Source organism: Gobio gobio (assembly GCF_949357685.1).
Source record: "Gobio gobio genome assembly, chromosome: 12".
In the NCBI taxonomy this organism is placed as follows: domain Eukaryota; kingdom Metazoa; phylum Chordata; class Actinopteri; order Cypriniformes; family Gobionidae; genus Gobio; species Gobio gobio.
In genome coordinates this window covers 4,153,206-4,173,309 of record NC_137105.1, presented here as the reverse complement: position 1 = coordinate 4,173,309, position 20,104 = coordinate 4,153,206, and the positions used below count along the sequence as shown (strand labels likewise).

The window sequence follows — 20,104 nt, the reverse complement described above, 5'->3', positions numbered from 1 at the left end:
TACGAACTCAAACTGGACATGTTAGTAAACCGGCCCCCTCTTGTGGATGAGCGCTCTCATGGGTGAAGAGTTTTTTCATTGCAATATTGTCATGATAACTAAGCACATTTCCACCCAAACTGTATTTATTTTAATTGATAAAACCAGCACTACATATTAATTAGAACAAGCAAAAATTGGGATTATATTGCATAGAAACACTTCAAATACTCTTACTATTGTTAATGTTTTTGAAAGTCTCTTATGCTCAAGTCTGCATTTATTTGATCAAAAATACAGTAAAAATTGTGAAATATTATTAAAATTTAAAATAACTGTTTTCTATGTGAATATGTTGTCAATTATAATTTATATCCTGTGATCAAAGCTGAATTTATCATCATTACTTCAGTCTTCAGTGTCACATGATCCTTCACAAATCATTCTCATATGAGGATTATTATCAATGTTGGGAACAGTTGTGCTGTTTAATATTTTATTTATGACCGGTGATACTTTTTTCAGGATTCATTGATCAATTTAACACATCCTTGCTGAATAAAAGTATTCATTTAATGTTTAATTAATTCATGCTTTGGAAAAAAATAACCAACCCCAAACTTTTGAACGGTAGAAATCTAGATGTACCAGTGGCAGCAAATCTAATTTGTAGTCAGGGTCGTCTAGCAACTCTCCGTTGGCTTGCGAGCATGAAAAACCAAACTCTGGTCAGGCCAATCACATCGTGTATAGAGTCGGTGGGCGGGGCTTAACATAATTACGGCAGAGTTGCCGCGGTTCCGCGTGCTACTGTAAACAAAGAAGCTGGCGAACAGCGGTCTTTCGAAACGGCTTTGGCCGCGACTCTGGAAGACTTGGAGTTCAGCTTTTCTTTGAGAAAAGAACAAAGAACGGCACTGAAGTCATTCTTAAAGGGGGGATGAATTGAGAAATCAACTTTCCCTTGAGCCTTTGATATATACAAGGTCATGGTAGTATAAGAATATCCTGTAAGTTTCAGAGCTGAAAATGTCCTTGTTAGTCAAAGAAAAGCTTTTATAGACACCAGGCCCAGAAAACGAGAGATCTCAGAATATGTCGACCAATGACGTCATAGAATGCACGCGGTCACAGGCTGGAGAAGCTGTTATTGGTTCATTCGTGATCAGACTCGGACTTGTAACGCCAGGGCTCGCAACGCCCAACGTCCCGGGGCTATGTGTTCTTCAGACGAGCTACCTAAGGGTTTTGGTTTTGGTCTATACGGCTAATTTTGCCCTTCATGACGACTGTGAGGGGGTGAATTTATTTATAACTCATTCGTTTACATTTTATAAAGCCTTAAAGTTCTGCATAATTAAGGGCGTGGCCACTTTGAGTGACAGGTGGATTGCTGTTTGTCTGCTGTCTGTTAGTCATCAGCTCCGCCCACGTCCCGCCTCTTTGCCCATTTTCTGTTATTTTAGCGGAGTGACGCGCTGACAAGATGGCGACGGCCAGCTCGACCCGACTTTACGCTTCAAAACTGCTCTTCAGAATCCTATGGGTGACGTCACGGACACTACGTCCATATTTTTTACAGTCTCTGGTTGAAACACACCCCATAATCACAGCCCAATGGAGCAGATCAGACTCATATTCTGACTAGAATCTGAGTATGACGACGTCAGGCTACAATTTTACTGTATTTTTATCAAATAAATGCAGACTTGATGAGCATACCTTTCAAAAATATTTCAAATAGTACACTCTAAAAAATGCTGGGTTAAAACAACCCAAGTTGGGTTGAAAATGGACTAACCCAGCAATTGGGTTGTTTTAAGCAAACATTTAACCCAAACGCTGGGTTAAAATGACCCATTCACTGGGTTAAAACAACCCAATTGCTGGGTTAAAACAACTCAATTGCTGGGTTAAAACAACTCAATTGCTGGGTTAAAGCGAGCCATTCGCTGGGTTAAAACAACCCAATTGCTGGGTTAAAGCGACCCAATTGCTGGGTTAAAGCAACCCATTCACTGGGTTAAAACAACCCAATTGCTGGGTTAAAGCAACCCTTTCACTGGGTTAAAACAACCCAATTGCTGGGTTAAAGCGACCCATTCGCTGGGTTAAAACAACCCAATTTCTGGGTTAAAGCGACCCAATTGCTGGATTAAAGCGACCCGTTCGCTGGGTTAAAACAACCCAATTGCTGGATTAAAGCGACCCATTCGCTGGGTTAAAACAACCCAATTGCTGGATTAAAGCGACCTATTCGCTGGGTTAAAACAACCCAATTGCTGGATTAAAGCGACCCATTCGCTGGGTTAAAGCGACCCAATTGCTGGGTTAAAACAACCCAATTGCTGGGTTAAAGCGACCCATTCGCTGGGTTAAAACAACCCAATTGCTGGATTAAAGCGACCCATTCGCTGGGTTAAAACAACCCAATTGCTGGGTTAAAGCGACCCATTCGCTGGGTTAAAACAACCCAATTGCTGGGTTGAAGCGACCCATTCGCTGGGTTAAAACAACCCAATTGCTGGGTTAAAGCGACCCATTCGCTGGGTTAAAACAACCCAATTGCTGGGTTGAAGCGACCCATTCGCTGGGTTAAAACAACCCAATTGCTGGGTTAAAGTGACCCATTCGCTGGGTTTAAACAACCAATGGCTTTTTTTAGAGTGTAATGTTTCCAAACTTTTGACCGGAACTGTATACATTGCAATATTACTGACATGACAATTAAGCACATTTATATCATAATTCTTGCTCATTCTAAAATATTGAAATGAAGCATACACAAGCAATCCATGAACCACACGCTAAAAAAATACTGGGTTGTTTTATGGACAAACCCAGTCGTTGGGTTCAAATTTTAACCCAAAGGCTGGGTTTGTCCATATTTGATCCAAATTTGGGGTTAAAACAACCCAGTATGTTTTCAAGAGTGCAGTTACAGGGTTAGCCAGGCTTTTTCTGTGCACATAAAGGATTTTCTATATAAAACAGTAAGAAAGTATTTTACGTAAAGGGAAACTGAACATCAGGTTTCTCTCTCTCTGTCAGTCATGCTTTCTGTTTTGGCTACACTTACAAAATCTCGGCTTGAGGGGAAAAAATAATTTTGTCAACTTCAATTAAATTCCCATTTCATTGCTTTTTTTTCTCGTTCTGAGCGCGTCTGGCAGCCGATGGCGAACTCTAACATGCACAGCGAGATCAACGTTTCCATGTTTTCAGTGGAAAGCCTCGTCTGAAACAAGTTCTCAGCGTCCTCCCTCTCGGCCACTTATCCTCGTTTTTCTCTGTCCTGGAATCGCTGATGAAGTATTACAGCAAACAATGGGGGGAAATCCATCAGTAATCCAAAGATGAGCTGAACTCAAGCAACTCCTGAAGTCATTCAGACACAGCACATCTCCCTGAGTGAACTCTTCAACATCAAGCGGAGAGACAAGGGCATTTCAGTGAAGCATTTACTCTCTGGATCAGCAACACATCATCAGAGGACGAATGAGAGTGAATAGCAGCAGCCGACCCTAACCCTAACCCTAACCTAACCCTAACCTAAACCCTAACCTAACCCTAACCTAACCCTAACCCAACCCTAACCCTAACCCTAACCCTAACCCTAACCCTACCCTAACCCTAACCCTAACCCTAACTCATCTCCAACACAACGGGTCTGGACACACACACACACACACACACACACACACACACACACACACATCTGACGAACACATTTACAGTACTTTAAGAATTTTCCAGTTGTTCATGTGTGGAAGGGTTTTTAAAAAACACATAAAGAGCAGTTTACAATAAATATGTTTGAAGTGTTTATAACTACAATAACTATATTTGATAACTATAGAAATATCCATGACTTTTCAATGCCTGGAAATTTAAAATGTTAAATTTGCTTATTTTTCCCGTGGATGTCGGAAACCCTGAACATATACTGGTATATAATATAAATATCATATATATAAATATCATTATATATATATATATATATATATATATATATATATATATATATATATATATATATATATATATATATATATATATATATATATATATATATATATATATATATATATATATATATATATATATATATATATATATATATATATATATATATTATATATTTATATATATATAATATATAACAATATATACATATACTGCATATACTGTGTATATAGAGATGTCATATATAATATATATGTGTGTGTGTGTACGGAGCCCCTAAAGGGACGTGGTGGTGGAAAAAAATTAGGATGGGAGGATATTTTTTTTCCAAATCGTTTGCGTTCCCTCGCAAAACTTTTGCGTTCCCCCGAGAAACTTTGCGTTCCCTCGCAAAGATATTTGCGTTCCCCCGAGAAACTTTGCGTTCCCACGCAAAAGTTTTGCGTTCCCTCGCAAAAGTTTTGCGTTCCCTCGCAAAGATATTTGCGTTCCCACGCAAAACTTTGCTTTCCCTCGCAAAGATATTTGCGTTCCCTCGCAAAGATAGATGTCCCACGGGCCGTTTCAAACAGCTCAGTAGGCTACGTTAACAATATTGCATCCATTAATGGAGCGGTTAGAGTTATTTTGAACTTGGGCTTAAGTATATACAGTCAGTGCTTCGGAGTTCAGTAGTTGGCAATGTATACACAGATTTTAACTTCCCGGATCAATAACTCGTGAGCTAAAAACGTTCAAAACACAAATGACACCTTTAACGTAGACAACGAGCTGCAACATAATTTTCCTCAAAACGAGCCTTAATATATGAGAGACAAGTAAAAAGGGACCGTCTGCAAAGTGCAAAACCCGAAAGGCGTTACTAAAAAATAGGCAATAACAATCAATGCTCTCCTACTACAATATACTAATACAGTAGGCTATACAGTGTAATGCCATCAGAATTAGTAAGCAATTATCATACAAAAGCTATGGAACTTGCAACTACTGTATTTTAGCTGGGTACCAACGTAAAGAATAGGCCTATGGCTATGTGCTATTACTTTTATTATTTTTATGTGCTATTGCCAAACTAAGCGTTGTAGTATAACCAGCAGGAGAGTGTGATGTGTGAACTGAATTTGGTGACAGTAGGCTACAGTAGGCTACAGTGCATTTCAGTGAAGTTTGCTGAACATTTTTCCTAATAAAATAATCCTAACAATTATGCAAAAGCAAATTTTATCAAACTAAGTGTTTTTATCAAACTAAGTGACCATTGATGTGTAAACTGAATTTGGAGACACAGTGTGTAACATTGAAGTTATGACTTGTAGTAGGCTATACGCTTTTCGGGTTTTGCACTTTGCAGACAGTCCCTTCGGACTTGTCTCTCAGCCGCCTGCTCATATAGACCCAATTAATTTATATTATAAGGCTCGTTTTGAGGAAAAATAGGTTGCAGCTTGTTGTCTACGTTAAAGAGACATTGTGTTTTAACAACGTTTAGCTCACCGAACTCATTGAGCACTCGCCTAGGCTATAGCCTAAGTCCAAGTTCAAAATAACTCTAACCGCTCATTTAATGGATACAATATTGTTAACGTAGCCTACTGAGCTGTTTGAAACGGCCCGTGGGACATCTATCTTTGCGAGGGAACGCAAAGTTTTGCGTGGGAACGCAAAACTTTTGCGAGGGAACGCAAATATCTTTGCGAGGGAACGCAAAACTTTTGCGTGGGAACGCAAAGTTTCTCGGGGGAACGCAAAAGTTTTGCGAGGGAACGCAAACGATTTGGAAAAAAAATATCCTCCCATCCTAATTTTTTTCCACCACCACGTCCCTTTAGGGGCTCCGTAGTACGGGTGTGTGTGTGTGTGTGTGTGTGTGTGTGTAGCATAAAGAAAAATTATGTCTGGTAAATAATACAATAATATATACATACATACATGTATATATATATATATATATATATATATATATATATATATATATATATATATATATATATATATATATATATATATATATATATATATATATATATATATATAAAACATAATACATTATATTTTGCAAAATACTAAATATTATGCAAAAAAATAAAGTCTGAAAAATAAAAATGCCAAAATATTTGATAAATGTGTAATATATATATATATATTACACATTTATCAAATATTTTGGCATTTTTATTTTTCAGACTTTATTTTTTTGCATAATATTTAGTATTTTGCAAAATATAATGTATTATGTTTTATATATATATATATATATATATATATATATACACACACACACACACACACACACACACACACACACACACACACACACACACACACACACACACATATATATATATATATATATGTATAATATAATAAATGATATAGAATTATAAATGTATATAGAAATATATATATAGAAGAATATATAATATATGACAATATATATGAAACCTGGGACACATGTCTGTATAAGCATGGGGGGGGGGGGCAGTTTTCTCTGGTGGGAAGAGTAAACACTCTCACACACACACACACACACACACACACACACACACACACACACACACAGTCCTGCATAACAATACTGAGCAGTGCATCCCTCCTCAACAATACAACTCAACACAACCATCCCATACAGTCACATCACTCTCTCACACACGACAATACACATCCAGCTGCAGTCAAACAACATGGCTCGGGCGCGCGCGCTACACACAACCTCACAACTACACACCGAAACAACCCGAGACACCGAAACATGCCGGCCAGACGGAACAGTTGAGCCCTAAAACACTCGCCAGACATCTTTCGCCCACTACCAGCTGAACACAACACACACACCGAGTGAAAACACGGTGCCCGCGCAGAGAGTGCTCGTAGCAGAGCGCACTCGCTGATTTACAGGCGCGCGCACGTCATAATGGATTAAAGATACAAACTAACAGGCGCGCCAAACGCATCTTACCTCAGTGCGAGCACGAGCGCGTCCGGGAGCCGTTCGGCGTCTGAAGCTCGCGGATATTCTGTGTAATGCGCGGTGGGACAGGTTGGTTGGTGGGGTGGGAAGGTGGGAAGGAACTACAGGAAGTGAGGGGCAGATCCCGAGAACATTCACGACACGACACGCAAGACCTGCGCAGTTCAGCCGGACACCGCTCGGCACTCGGGCCGTGTCCCAAATAACACTACCACACTACTCCTGTCATTCTAGAAGCAGCCTATGGGACACACAATGCACGCTATTTTAATGCATTTTTAAATGTACAGTATATGCGTGACTTCTGTCGTGTTGCATGATTCATTCAGCAAGTGGTGTCCAGTTATCATCTCAGAAATATTGATTAACTATTATGGATTTTAATTCAACTTTTGAGTTAGCTTTTGGCAGTCTGATATAAACGAGTCAATATTGCATTGCATTCTGGGAATGTAATGTTATCCATATCTTCAGTGCACACTTACTGTATATTGTAGAAATGGTATTGCTGCCCCAAATTACACTTATAATGTGCAAAATATCTGTAAGCATGAATAACCCAAATTACCTGTGCAGATAAATGTGCAGTACGCAGGTTTTTTGGATTTATTATTCATACTAAATGTATTGTTTACACACACACAAACGTGAAGGGTTTGTATGACAGATTCTAAATTAAATGTTGATAAAAGATTTGATTATACATTGGAATTTTTAATAAATTATAAACAAAACCAGAAAGACTGAATACGGAAATATTTAGGATTATTATACACTAGTGCCACTGCCTTTACATGCACATGAGCTTTAATGCCGTCCCATTCTTAACCCGTAGTGTTTAATATGGAGTCGCTCACCCTTTGCAGCTCTAACAGCTTCAGCTCTTCTGGGAAGTCTTTCCTCAAGGTTTAGGAGTGTGTTTATGGCCGTTCTTCTAGAAGCGCATTTGTGAGGTCAGGCACTGATGTTGGACGAGAAGGCCTGGCTCTCAGTCTCCGCTCTAATTCATCCCAAAGGTGATCTATCGGGTCGAGGTCAGGACTCAAGTTCATCCACACCAAACTCGCTCATCTGTGTCTTTATGGAGCGACGCTTTGTGCACTGGTCAGTCATGATGGGACAGGAAGGGGCCGTCCCCAAACTGTTCCCGCAAAGTTGGGAGCATGAAATTGTCCAAAATATCTTGGTGAAGCATTAAGAGTTCCTTTCACTGGAACTAAGGGGCCAACCCCTGAAAAACAACCCCACCCCATAATCCCCCCTCCACCAAACTTTACACTTGCCACAATGCAGTCAGGCAAGTCCCGTTCCCCTGGCAACCACCAAACCCAGACTCGTCCATTGGGAGAAGCGTGATTGGTCCAGAGAACACATCTCACTGCTCTAGAGTCCAGTAGCGGCACGCTTTACCCCACTGCATCCCATGCTTTGCATTGCACTTGGTGATTTAAGGCTTGGAGGAGCTGCTCGGCCATGGAAACCCATTCCATGAAGCTCTACACACTGTTCTTGAGCTCATCTGAAGGCCACTGGAGTTTGGAGGTCTGGAGCTCTTGACTCTGCAGAAAGTTGGCGACTTCTGTGACCCTCAGCATGCGCTGACCCCGCTCTGTGACCCTCAGCATGCGCTGACCCCGCTCTGTGACCCTCAGCATGCGCTGACCCCGCTCTGTGACCCTCAGCATGCGCTGACCCCGCTCTGTGATTTCACTTCGTGGCTGAGTTGCTGTTGTTCCCAATCGCTTCCACTTTGTTATAACACCACTAACAGTTGAGCGTGGAATATTTAGTATAATATTTGGACTTATTGCACAGGTGTCCACCGATCACGGTTCTCTGAGCTCCTGAGAGCGGCCCATTCTCTCACTGATGTGTGTAGAAGCGTCTGCTTGAGTTATACACCTGTGGCCATGAAGGGATTGAACACCTGAACTCAGTGATTTGGAGGCGTGTCCCAATACTTTTGGTGATATAGTGTATTTGATGGTTTTCAATGGATATAATCACCCAATTTATCCTTAGATCACAAAAACCTATTTAGAGGTATCATTATGCATTACTTTATTAGACCATAAATATTATTTGAGTTTATTTAGTTGTTTTGAACTCTTATTGATTATTTGACTTTGTATATTTATGAAAACCTTGATGAACCTGAATAGATTAGTTATTTTAAAGGTGCACTATGTAAACATTTTCAGTAAAATATCCAAAAACCACTAGGCCAGTGTTATATATTTTGTTCAGTTGAGTACTTATAATATCCCAAATGTTTCCAACTATTTGTAAATCGTGAGAAATTGCTCTTTTAACCAATGAACCGTGTGTGGGCGTGGCCTGTCGATGACATCATATCTGCGTTCCCCTCGGTTTCTGGTTTTATTCTGCAGAAACGCTTTACTCTCACTGCAGTCTGAACAAGTGTCACAGCAGCCGCTGAGAGAACACACAGAGTAACGCCATCCCATCATCAACACACTCAGATGTGTGTAATATGATCAGCAGAGCTGCGTTACCTCACACTCATGAGCGGAGGAGAGGAAGTGGCGACTGTGTCATAATAAAAGTCCCGCTGCTCGCGAGGCGTGTGTTGCGTTCATCTCATTAACAATCGCTCCAGCGGTTCCTCAGCTCCTCAACACTCGCTCCTGCTTCTGCTTCACTACAGTAACGTTAATAATCACATCCACATGATTTCTGCCCGAGTCCTGTCCCGACTCTTTCCCACCGGCTGAGCTGAAGACCACATGTCCCAGGATTCTGCGCTCAAACGTGCCGTCATCAAACTACGCCTTTATTTTGAACAGGCGACCTCTAGCGGACGGAAAAGTTACATAGTGCAGCTTTAATCAACTAAAAAACTTTTATTAAAAAATAATAATAAAGTATAAAATATTACTTTTTTTATTTCAAATAGTTGCCATGGCAACATTTCTCATTTTAGTTTAGTTTAACTTGTACTAAAACAAGTAAAACAGAAATAAAAATCAATAAAATCTATATATACAGGTTTTTAAAAAAAGAAAAAAAAAACTTGGAAATGGAAAATTTTAAATAAAAACACATTTTAAGAAATATTAAAGCTACACTGTGTGATATTTTCCCCCATCTAGTGGTGAAAAGGTATATGACCATCCAGTGAATATTAGTTTCTCTTCCTCTCAATTCCGATTTCGTTTTAACTCGTACGGTGGCCGATTTAGTCCAAGATTAACATGGCTTCCAGTTCGACCTCGTCCACATTCGACACGGAGCCATCGAGTGTTAAAACGCCAAAGGCGAAGCTTGAATTTACGGGTATGTCCCTCTTTGGCTAATGTACTTTCAAGATGGAGGGGCAACATGGCGACCCGCATTCAAACCCTCACCCGTATGTATTTTCAATGGCATATTATAAACTTACGAGAATACTTTATTACTTGAAAGAAGTAAATATACATTAATGAGCACATATTTTGAAAGAACTAAGTGTTTTTAGCTAAGAATAAACTAAAAAAAGTTACACAGTGTCGCTTTAATGAAACTATAGCTAATAGTACCTCAATTATATTAAAATATCATTGTGACACTGTAAACAAAAATATTTTTTAAGTTGTAAATACAGCAAAGAGTATTAGAAAAAAGTTTAAAATACCCTTTGTCTTTTTACTTCAAAATTTCATGTTTATTTTAGTGTTACTTTCTGTTTCTTTGTAATTACTTGTGAAATTTACAAGGACTTTCTGAGTGATTTTTTTTTCTTCAAATTACACTATGTAACTTTTTTTGTTCAAAATTAACTATTTAAATAAATTAGTCCTTGAAATGTGTTTTTGTCTTACCCTCATAAGCCTATTATAAGCGTTTATATGTTTTTTTTATATAGGTTTTGTCGGGAAATTGCATACATAGATCACTCGCCTGTGTCTCATCATATCCATAAATGAAGTTGCTCCGCCTACTTGGACGCATGTCTGGTGTGGAAGTGGTAGAGGTTAGTCGTCACGAGGAAGAAAAGTTGACATTAAAGAGCACCTATTATGGCATTTAAAATGTTCCAAATATTGTTTTAGAAGTCCCCAACAACAGTTTTGCATGAATGCAATGACAAAAAAGACTTTCGTTTTCTAATAATATGCATTTATTTTTACCTGTTTTGACAGCGATTCTCAAATGATTCCTTTAGTGATTCACTTTTCAAAACCCCGCCTTTACGTGACGCTGATCTGCGGTGATTGGTCCGATGACCCAGTCACAGTCAGTTGTGATTGGTATAGTCTGTGCAGATATTTTCGGAAACGGAACGCCCATCAAAGTCTTATAGTGACAGTAATTTGTTAATATGTGTCAGGAGTTATGAATATGAAAACCGCGTCGGTACCGTTTGATTGTAATATGAGCCTCAGCTGATCTCATTCATAAAAAACTCCTCTATTCTCCTCACGAAGACTCACGACAAATCAACATCCCTCAGGGCTTTTAGTTCAAAAGTGTGCAGATGAGGAGACATATTGATAGATTCTCATATGTCTGTGTCAAATTTCTAAACAGAGGAGTATTTTTTATTCAATACTTCCTCAAAATGCGCAGATATAGAATAATCGCCATAACTCGTCGCCATGATGTTTTCTAGTTTTCAATGGCGTCTCGTCGCCATGATGTTTTCTAGTTTTCACTGGCGTCTTGGAGCGCAATAAGTGGGCGTATCGTATTCAAATAACTTGACAAGTTGACGTCATCTAGTCAGAGAAAAAGCTTCAGTCTTCTAACGATTCTTAAAAATGACTCTGAGTCGACTCTTACTTTTGAAGGAAAATAACTATATATACGGTGCACTGTCATATTTCAAACTTTGCAGGATGTTTTTGTTCACTTAGATCTATGTTACACACTACATGAAAGGTACATTACAAAATTCCATGATAGGTGCTCTTTAAGCAGCTAAATCTTCAAACGCTGAACAGAAGAGAGTCTGCTGGTGAAAAGAGAACGAGACAGAGCTCGTAATAAAACAAGAATCAACATCAGCTCTTCAGAGATAGTGAGACCTGCGGGATTTGAAATGCTGAGATGATGGTGTTTTATTGAACAGATAAATGCCAGCTCTCTAACGGAGTTCACTGTAAAGCACCATCTATTGTGAAGGCTCATCTCATTATGGGCTGTTTGTCAAGGAAGTACCGTGTCTATTAATAAGTAAAGCTTCAGCTACAGTCAGCTTGAGATCCTTTCCATCTAAACTGGTTATATCCACTTAAACTCTCCAGACCCTGTACAGTATCATCAAGTATATACTGTAAATGTTAAATGATTTACATCTTTTGTTTTACACAAAGTAACTTATTTACACTAAATTACTCTGGGACCATTTCCGCCTGGATTTGGCCGACCCAAATTGAAAAGCTTCCCATTCCCACATACAGTCGTCTCTTAATACACAATGGTGGTGGAATTTTAAAGGAAACGCTTTGAAGTTTCATAAACCGCTGCTAAAAGTGATAAACATGTAAGTATATGTTGTCTGAGCTGCAATACTGAAAAAAAACACACTCAAAACTGAATTTATAACAAAAAAAAATCAAAAAGCGCCTCTTTTTGGGGGGTTATTGCAGCTCAGACAACATATACTTACATGTTTATCGCTTTTAGCAGAGTTTTATAAAACTTCAAAGGATTTCCTGTAAAATTACACCAACATTGATTATTTAGAGACGAGTATGTGGGTATAGGAAGCTTTTTAATTTGGGTCGGCCAAATCCAGGCGGAAATCCCCCAAAACGGTCCCAGAGCTTAAGTAGTTAAGACTAGTTGTGAATGTTTTATGAACAGTAACAAAACAAAATATGCATTTTTGCTTTTTAACCACTAGAGGGATCAGAGGTATCATTATGCATATGTGCAAGCACGTTTATGCTTTACTTTTAGACCATAAATATTATTTGTGTTTCAAAATAAAGCTCCAATTGATTATTTCACTTGGTATGGATATATTTTTTTGAAAACTACAGACTTGGGTTATTATAGTTAACTAAAACTAAAATTATTACTAGTTGCCAAGGAAAAATGTCTCTTTGTAGCGCATTTTCATACCTGAGAGTCCGCACCAAGGTCCGAACTGAAGTTCATGTTTTGATGCATTTTATACATCTGGTTAGTTAATGTATAATATTATGGGTTAATATGCATTAATCTGACCAAACCAACTGACGCGCTGAAAATGCAATTTCACTCTTTGACAGTAGATGGCGCTTATGGAACAGCAGAAATATATCGGTTTCCCCGGTAACCTCTGTAAACAAAGGAGCGCTGCTTATAAACACTACTTTATTAAGCGTTATACGTTGGAACTTTGATAAACCAATTTTTATGTAGCTCAACTCCAGTGTTAATTTCGACATCAAATTTTGATTTAGTTTTAGTCATATTTTAGTCACATGAATGGTTTTTAGTCGACTAAATATCATAGGATTTTAAATCTACAGTAGATTTAGTCTCCTAAAATCTAATGAGTTGAGTTAAATTGTAATACATTAGGCATTTGAGCCTTACATAACCAACTGTCACTTGAACTGACATTTTGACACCATTTTGTTTTTGACATTAAAAATACACGAAAGAGCTTAATTCACTTTTTTGTTTGTTTTTAAAAAAAAAATCTATATAGTTTTTATAACTTTATATTTCTGCTTTAGTTAGTAGGCCATATCCGGTTAAGCTAAATCTTCAAATAAGTATTAATTTTTTTAATTTCAGTTAACATTTATTTAATTTCAATTAATGAAGATTTTTAGTTAACTATTATAACCCTGATACTTTGATACTTTATTGAATGTGTCAAATCCTGGACTTTCCTCCTGACTATGAATTAAATGGGAATTCAATTAAATACAGTTTATTGTGTAACCAAAAACGAATATATAATGCGTGACTTTTAATTACAAACAAGTTCGAAATACACCGGGACTCTTATTTTGAAATGTATGTGCCTCTATTGCAGTTGCAGGAGCTCATTCAAGTTCAGATGAGAAGATAAATATGCGTTGTTACAACTGTCTAAAACACATTACTATATAAACATTGTAAAGTAAACATTGTCATTATTCATCAGCATTAGCTCATAAACAATTGCCTGGCATAAATGTGTGTTATTGATTGATTATGAGCTGCTCTGGATTGGGGATGAGCCGTGTTTTCCAGCGGTTAGATCAGCATCTGTTACACAGGACATCAGTTCTGACTGGATCTCTTCTCTAATCGACCCTCACTAACATTTTCATCTCGTTTTTATTCGTTGACGAAAATGACAGTTGATTTTCGTCATAGTTTTTGTCATCCAACACTAGTTTTTATTTAGTTATCGTCTCGTTTTTGTCAGCGAAAAAAGGTTGTTGACGAAAATTATTCGTCAACGAAATTAACACTGAGCCAAGCGGCACTAAAAGCTCCACGTTATGTGCTCATTATGCAGAGCTGACTGCACGTAATCACGATCCATATTTTCAGGTTTTTCCCACTTCCTTCCTGTTTCTGTTTCAGGCTTTGGCAGCGCATAAAGGCCAATGTTTGTAATAGCACCATGCTACTCTAACAAAATGTAGTTCACGCTTAATTCAAGCACTTTCAAGGACCTGTGTTTGTTTTCAAGTACTTTCCACACTGTAAAAAATGATTGTGATTTTAACGGTATTTTACTGTAAAAATGCTACGGTGAAAAACAGTTCATTGGTTAACAGAAAGTTTCCGTACTATATATGGTGAATAATTGTAATAGATCTAACCTTACATTTCATTTCGCAGTTAAATACCGTTAAATTTACAGTTTTTGGAAGTGAAAAAAACGAACAAGTAATTGTGTAATTTACAGTGAAAACCCGTAAATTGACATTCCCAGAGTTCCCTGCATGACACTTCGCATTTGATGTATTTTCAATGCAATAACTATGTTTCTTCTTTGTTTTCAGTTATGTACATTAGGGTTTTATGTTACATCTGATGTTGTTAAATTAATGTTTATTGCATTTTTTACATTTCATGTGTTATGATGGTGTTTAGTGTGTGTGTGAATGACACTGAGCTCTTCTATATATTAGTATTGTTCTCTTAAAAAGCTGTCCGTATATATCAAAGGTACATAACAGATATTAGTATTTCAATAGGTTGGTAACTTAACATTATTTCAGTTAATGAAATGTTTTTTTACCGTAAATTGTTTACATTGTAAACATAATCATTACAATATAAACCTTTAAATTATACTTTTTTTTTTTTTACCATGATTATTACATTATAAACCTTTAAATGATATGGTGCGGTCCCTAAAAACCTAAAACGTTACTGCCGTATTTTGTACGGTAAAGTTCTGGCAATTCCGTTTTTTTACCGTAAATTTGACTGGGATTTTTTTTTCTTGAATCCCTGTGTCGGAAATTCAAGAACTTTCGTGGGAACGATCACTTCTTGTATTCCTCAACTTTGGATAAAGCATCTGCCAAATAAACGAATAAACGATAATGTCAACAAAAACCAAACGGCAGATTTCACGTGTTAGAAACAGAGCTTCATCGAAGAATTAGTGTATTTGTCTGTTTAATCTCTGATGAAACAAACATCTACCAGCATCGATACAATATGTTATGAAATGTTTAAAAAAAAAACGCAGTGGATAGAATTTCAATAAGACATAGAAAAATTTGAAGAAACTACAGAACGTCACTTGAACTCCGCCTCGTACAACAGCTGGTGGATTTTTAACTTGACGGCGCTTTTCTTGGCGTAAGGCAGCCGTCTGAGATACGGCAGTAAACTAAACAAGAACATCTCGTCCTCCAAGTCCTCATTGGCCTCCATCTGCCATTTCCTCTTGCGGCCCGTTCCCTGTGAGCCCGAGGCGGAGTAATGCGAGGACCCGTCCAGCATCCCATGATCCCCATCAAAGTCCTGCACGCCAAACGACGAGTTCCCGTCCGCCGTCCTCTCCTCCTCCTTTTCCTCGTCGTCTCGGTCTTCCTCCGGCTCATCTGCGGCCAGCGATCTGGACTGAATGAAGGGCGTCAGAAACGACATCTGCCAACTGAACTTCCAGCTGCGATGGGACGTCCCGGACGCCCGCCTCCGCTGCTCTGCACGCTTGTCTTTGATGAACATGTCCCGTAAACTCTTCCATCTCCTGCGACAGTCCTCCTCTGCACACACACACACACACACACACACACACACACAATATACAGGGTCATGTGACTTTACATTTATGCATTTGGCAGACGCTTTTATCCAAAGCGACTTATTGTAATTGTACTATTTATAATTTAATACGCATATACTTTTAATTGCCATGCATAGATTATTGTTATTAAATATATATTTGTTTACAATAATCAATTATAATAAGTAGTAATTTAAGACTTATTGGTAAACGTAAATCACTATTGATTATTGTAAAATGTATTGTTACATTAATAATTAAATATACACGTGCTTACCATTCATTTATTGTTAACTATATTATTAATTTAATATGCATATGCTTTAAATGCTACATATTGATTATTGTAAAGTTTAATTTTAGTATTAATTAAATATACTTGTGCTCATATGAAAACTTATTGATTATTGTAAGATTTATTGTTAATTATATTAATGTGTATAAATCACGTGATTATTGTAAAATGTATTGTTACATTAATAATTAAATATACACATGCTTACTATTCATTTATTGTTAACTATAGTATTAATTTAATATGCATATGCTTTAAATGCTAGATATTGATTATTGTAACGTTTAATTTTAGTATTAAATATACTTGTGCTCATATGAAAACTTATTGATTATTGTAAAATGTATTGTTAAATTAATAATTAAATATACATGTGCTTACTATTCATTTATTGTTAACTATATTATTAATTTAATATGCTTTAAATGCTACATATTGATTATTGTAAAGTTTAATTTTAGTATTAATTAAATATACTTATGCTTAAATGACTACTTATTGATTATTGTAAGATTTATTGTTAATTATATTAATGTGCATAAATCACGTGATTATTGTAAAATGTGTTGTTAATTATATTATGAAAATGCAAGATGATGATGATTATGGGGGTGGGATTAAAAAAAAGTTCTTCCTACTTCTTTTTGGGCAAGCGGGAAAATAACCTTACACATGACATGCAAGCTTTTTGTTATTGCATTTTGGATTAACCACACAAATTGTCAACAAAAAAATGCTATTTATGTTTTACTGTATAAAAATGTTTACTTGCCCAAAACAATCAATCAATCAATGTTGATGATGGAGATGTTGGTCCAGTGGGTTAAACCGCTGAACTGATACACAGGAGGTTACTGGTTCAATACCAGCGGTCGCCAGCACCAGTGGGTTTTTACTTTAAAGGATTAGTTCACTTTAAAATAAACTTTTGCTGATAATTTACTCACCCCCATGTCATCCAAGATGTCCATGTCTTTCTTTCTGCAGTCGAAAAGAAATTAAGGTTTTGGATGAAAACAGTCCAGGATGTTTCTCCATATAATGGACTTCAATGGGCTCCAAACGGTTCAAATGACAGTTTCAGTGCAGCTTCAAAGGGCTTTAAACGACACCAGACGATGAATAAGGGTCTGATCTAGCCAAACCATCAGCTTCTGCGAGAAACCCAGCAGTATTTATGCTAATATTTTACCTCTTAACTAGGGATTGAACGATATGGATTTTTTAGTGCCGATGCCGATTTTTTTTCATCAGCCTTAGCCGATGACCGATACGAGCTGCCGATTTTCTTGAGCCGATATTTGGAGCCGATACTGCTTTTGCTCCCTCAATTTACAACATAAAAATGACACAATGATCATGATGATTTAAAATTTACAATTTTAAAAAGGAACATTTATTGCACTAAAAAAAAACTATATTTAACAAATAATAAAAACAGGTGAGGTAGACAAAAAAACAAACAAAAAAAGTTCAGTGGTGAAAAATTTCTGAAAATAAATATTAAAGCATAAATAAAATTACACTATTGCGCACAGTATCAACAAGCAAGCAGCTTGTTAAAACTATTTACAACCTAGTCATTTAATGGTTACAATCTAAAAAATGCTGGGTTAAAAATAACCCAAGTTGGGTTGAAAATGGACTAACCCAGCAATTGGGTTGTTTTGACCCAGCGGTTGGGTTAAATGTTTGCTTAAAACAACCCAATCGCTGGGTTAGTCCATTTTCAACCCAACTTGGGTTATTTTTAACCCAGCATTTTTTAGATTGTAACCATTAAATGACTAGGTTGTAAATAGTTTTAACAAGCTGCTTGCTTGTTGATACTGTGCGCAATAGTGTAATTTTATTTATGCTTTAATATTTATTTTCAGAAATTTTTCACCACTGAACTTTTTTTGTTTGTTTTTTTGTCTACCTCACCTGTTTTTATTATTTGTTAAATATAGTTTTTTTTTAGTGCAATAAATGTTCCTTTTTAAAATTGTAAATTTTAAATCATCATGATCATTGTGTCATTTTTATGTTGTAAATTGAGGGAGCAAAAGCAGTATCGGCTGAGAGAGCGAGACAGTTTGAAGACGGTGAGAGCTGCCCTGTGAACGCCTGTCTGTAAATAATGCAGGGAAAAAAATATTGGCGAACGCAGCAGCCTTGTATCGGCCGATGCCGATACACGTAAAAAAAAATTTAAAAAAAAAAATCGCAAATATCAAATAAAAACACTACTCTTATCAGACGAACGTGATCGTCTCTGAGCTCCGCCATAACTTCCGGAGAGTGAGGTCAAATTAGATCGTGGTCATAGATGTATACGTAGATGCCTCATTAGCGACTGCACGGATCAGTAGAATGAGGCATCTACGATCGATATATCTATGACCACGATCTAATTTGACCTCACTCTCTGGAAGTTATGACGGAGCTCAGAGACGATCACGATCCTCTAATAAGAGGTAAAATATTAGCATAAATACTGCTGGGTTTCTCTCAGAAACTGATGGTTTGGCTAGATAAGACCCTTATTCATCATCTGGTGTCGTTTAAAGCCCTTTGAAGCTGCACTGAAACTGTCATTTGGAAACTGAAACTGTCCATAATCATACTTGACAGTATTAAATATGTAACACTTTAAACATTATTATATTTGACTATGCAAAAACCAAAATGACTGATGCAACTCTGGTTAAAAAGCATCAAATTCAGCAGTTATGCAACTCAAACTTTGGATGAAATCAAAATCACACGACTAGTTCCATTGCAGGTCACCAAACTCACAACAAACTCAGGGTTTGGTTTAATAAAGTGTCACATCTATCCGGTTTAGCCATCAGACGCCTTTTCAGCTCAGAAACACGTCCAGTTCGATGAATGAGGATGTGGTAACAGTATCCATGAGATATATAAATGATATCTTCAAATCTGGACTCCTGCTAGCCTACTCTGCAACAAGCTAACAGCAGATAACTAGCAGTTTAGTTAGCAAGAAACGACTCCACAAACCTCAACTCTTACCTGGGATTTCAACTTGTAGGCTCACGGCTCTCCACGCTTTGGCTTTTCTGGCAGCGTCTTTATATGAATTTATTGTAGAATTGTATAACTCTGGATAGTCGGACACCGCTGCTATTAACCTCTCCTCCATTGTTGTTAGCATTGGTGAGGCTGGGATTCGAATCCAAAAAGAATCGACTCCTCAATTCCAAAGTTTGGAATCGATTCCGTCAAGGGGAATCGACTCGAGCCTTTTTCAGTTCAACAGATTCAATCATTAATTTGTCTCTCGCTCTCTAATAGTGATTGTAAATGTTCTTTCGGACAGTTCGTTTCAATCAACTAGCTACAATTGGAGTTATTGAAATGAATCTTCATTTTACAAAAAAAACTTTCTACATCCTTATGTTCTGTGGTCATTCCGGGACTATGTTCCTTCAATCTTTAATTAAAAAAAAAACAAAAACAACTAAACAAAACAAGAATAGAATAATAATTGAATACAACAGTGAGGAATCGATTCTTTGAATCGACTCCATTGATTCCAGAACCAGGAATCGGAATCGGACAGTCCAGAGCATTGGGCGGCAAACGGTAATTATTAACGGTTATTCCTCCAGAGGGCGCGCGGTGGCCCACAATTCATAATTCTCATTGGGTTGTATTCAAAGTTTTTATCTTATTGGACATATTTCAATAGAACATTTTTAATGTATTA

General features: G+C 37.3%; 2 protein-coding genes across 2 annotated transcripts in view; both read right to left on the bottom strand.

Moving 5' to 3' along the window:
* The window catches only part of disp1 (dispatched homolog 1), a 123,527-nt gene extending 116,448 nt beyond the window's left edge, over positions 1-7,079 (bottom strand). The window contains exon 1 of the mRNA XM_079831995.1: positions 6,902-7,079. The gene's annotated coding sequence lies outside the window, so the exon portion shown is untranslated. The remainder of the gene's footprint in view (positions 1-6,901) is intronic.
* A 6,691-nt stretch (positions 7,080-13,770) lies between these two features.
* LOC307134560 (uncharacterized protein) lies at positions 13,771-19,553 on the bottom strand. The gene is made up of 2 exons (XM_079830418.1): positions 19,408-19,553; positions 13,771-16,074 (listed from the first exon to the last, which is right to left on the bottom strand). The coding sequence occupies exons 1-2, from the start codon at positions 19,547-19,549 to the stop codon at positions 15,602-15,604; spliced, it is 615 nt and encodes a 204-aa protein (XP_079686544.1). The 5' UTR covers positions 19,550-19,553; the 3' UTR covers positions 13,771-15,601.
* Between the last annotated feature and the right edge of the window lie 551 nt (positions 19,554-20,104).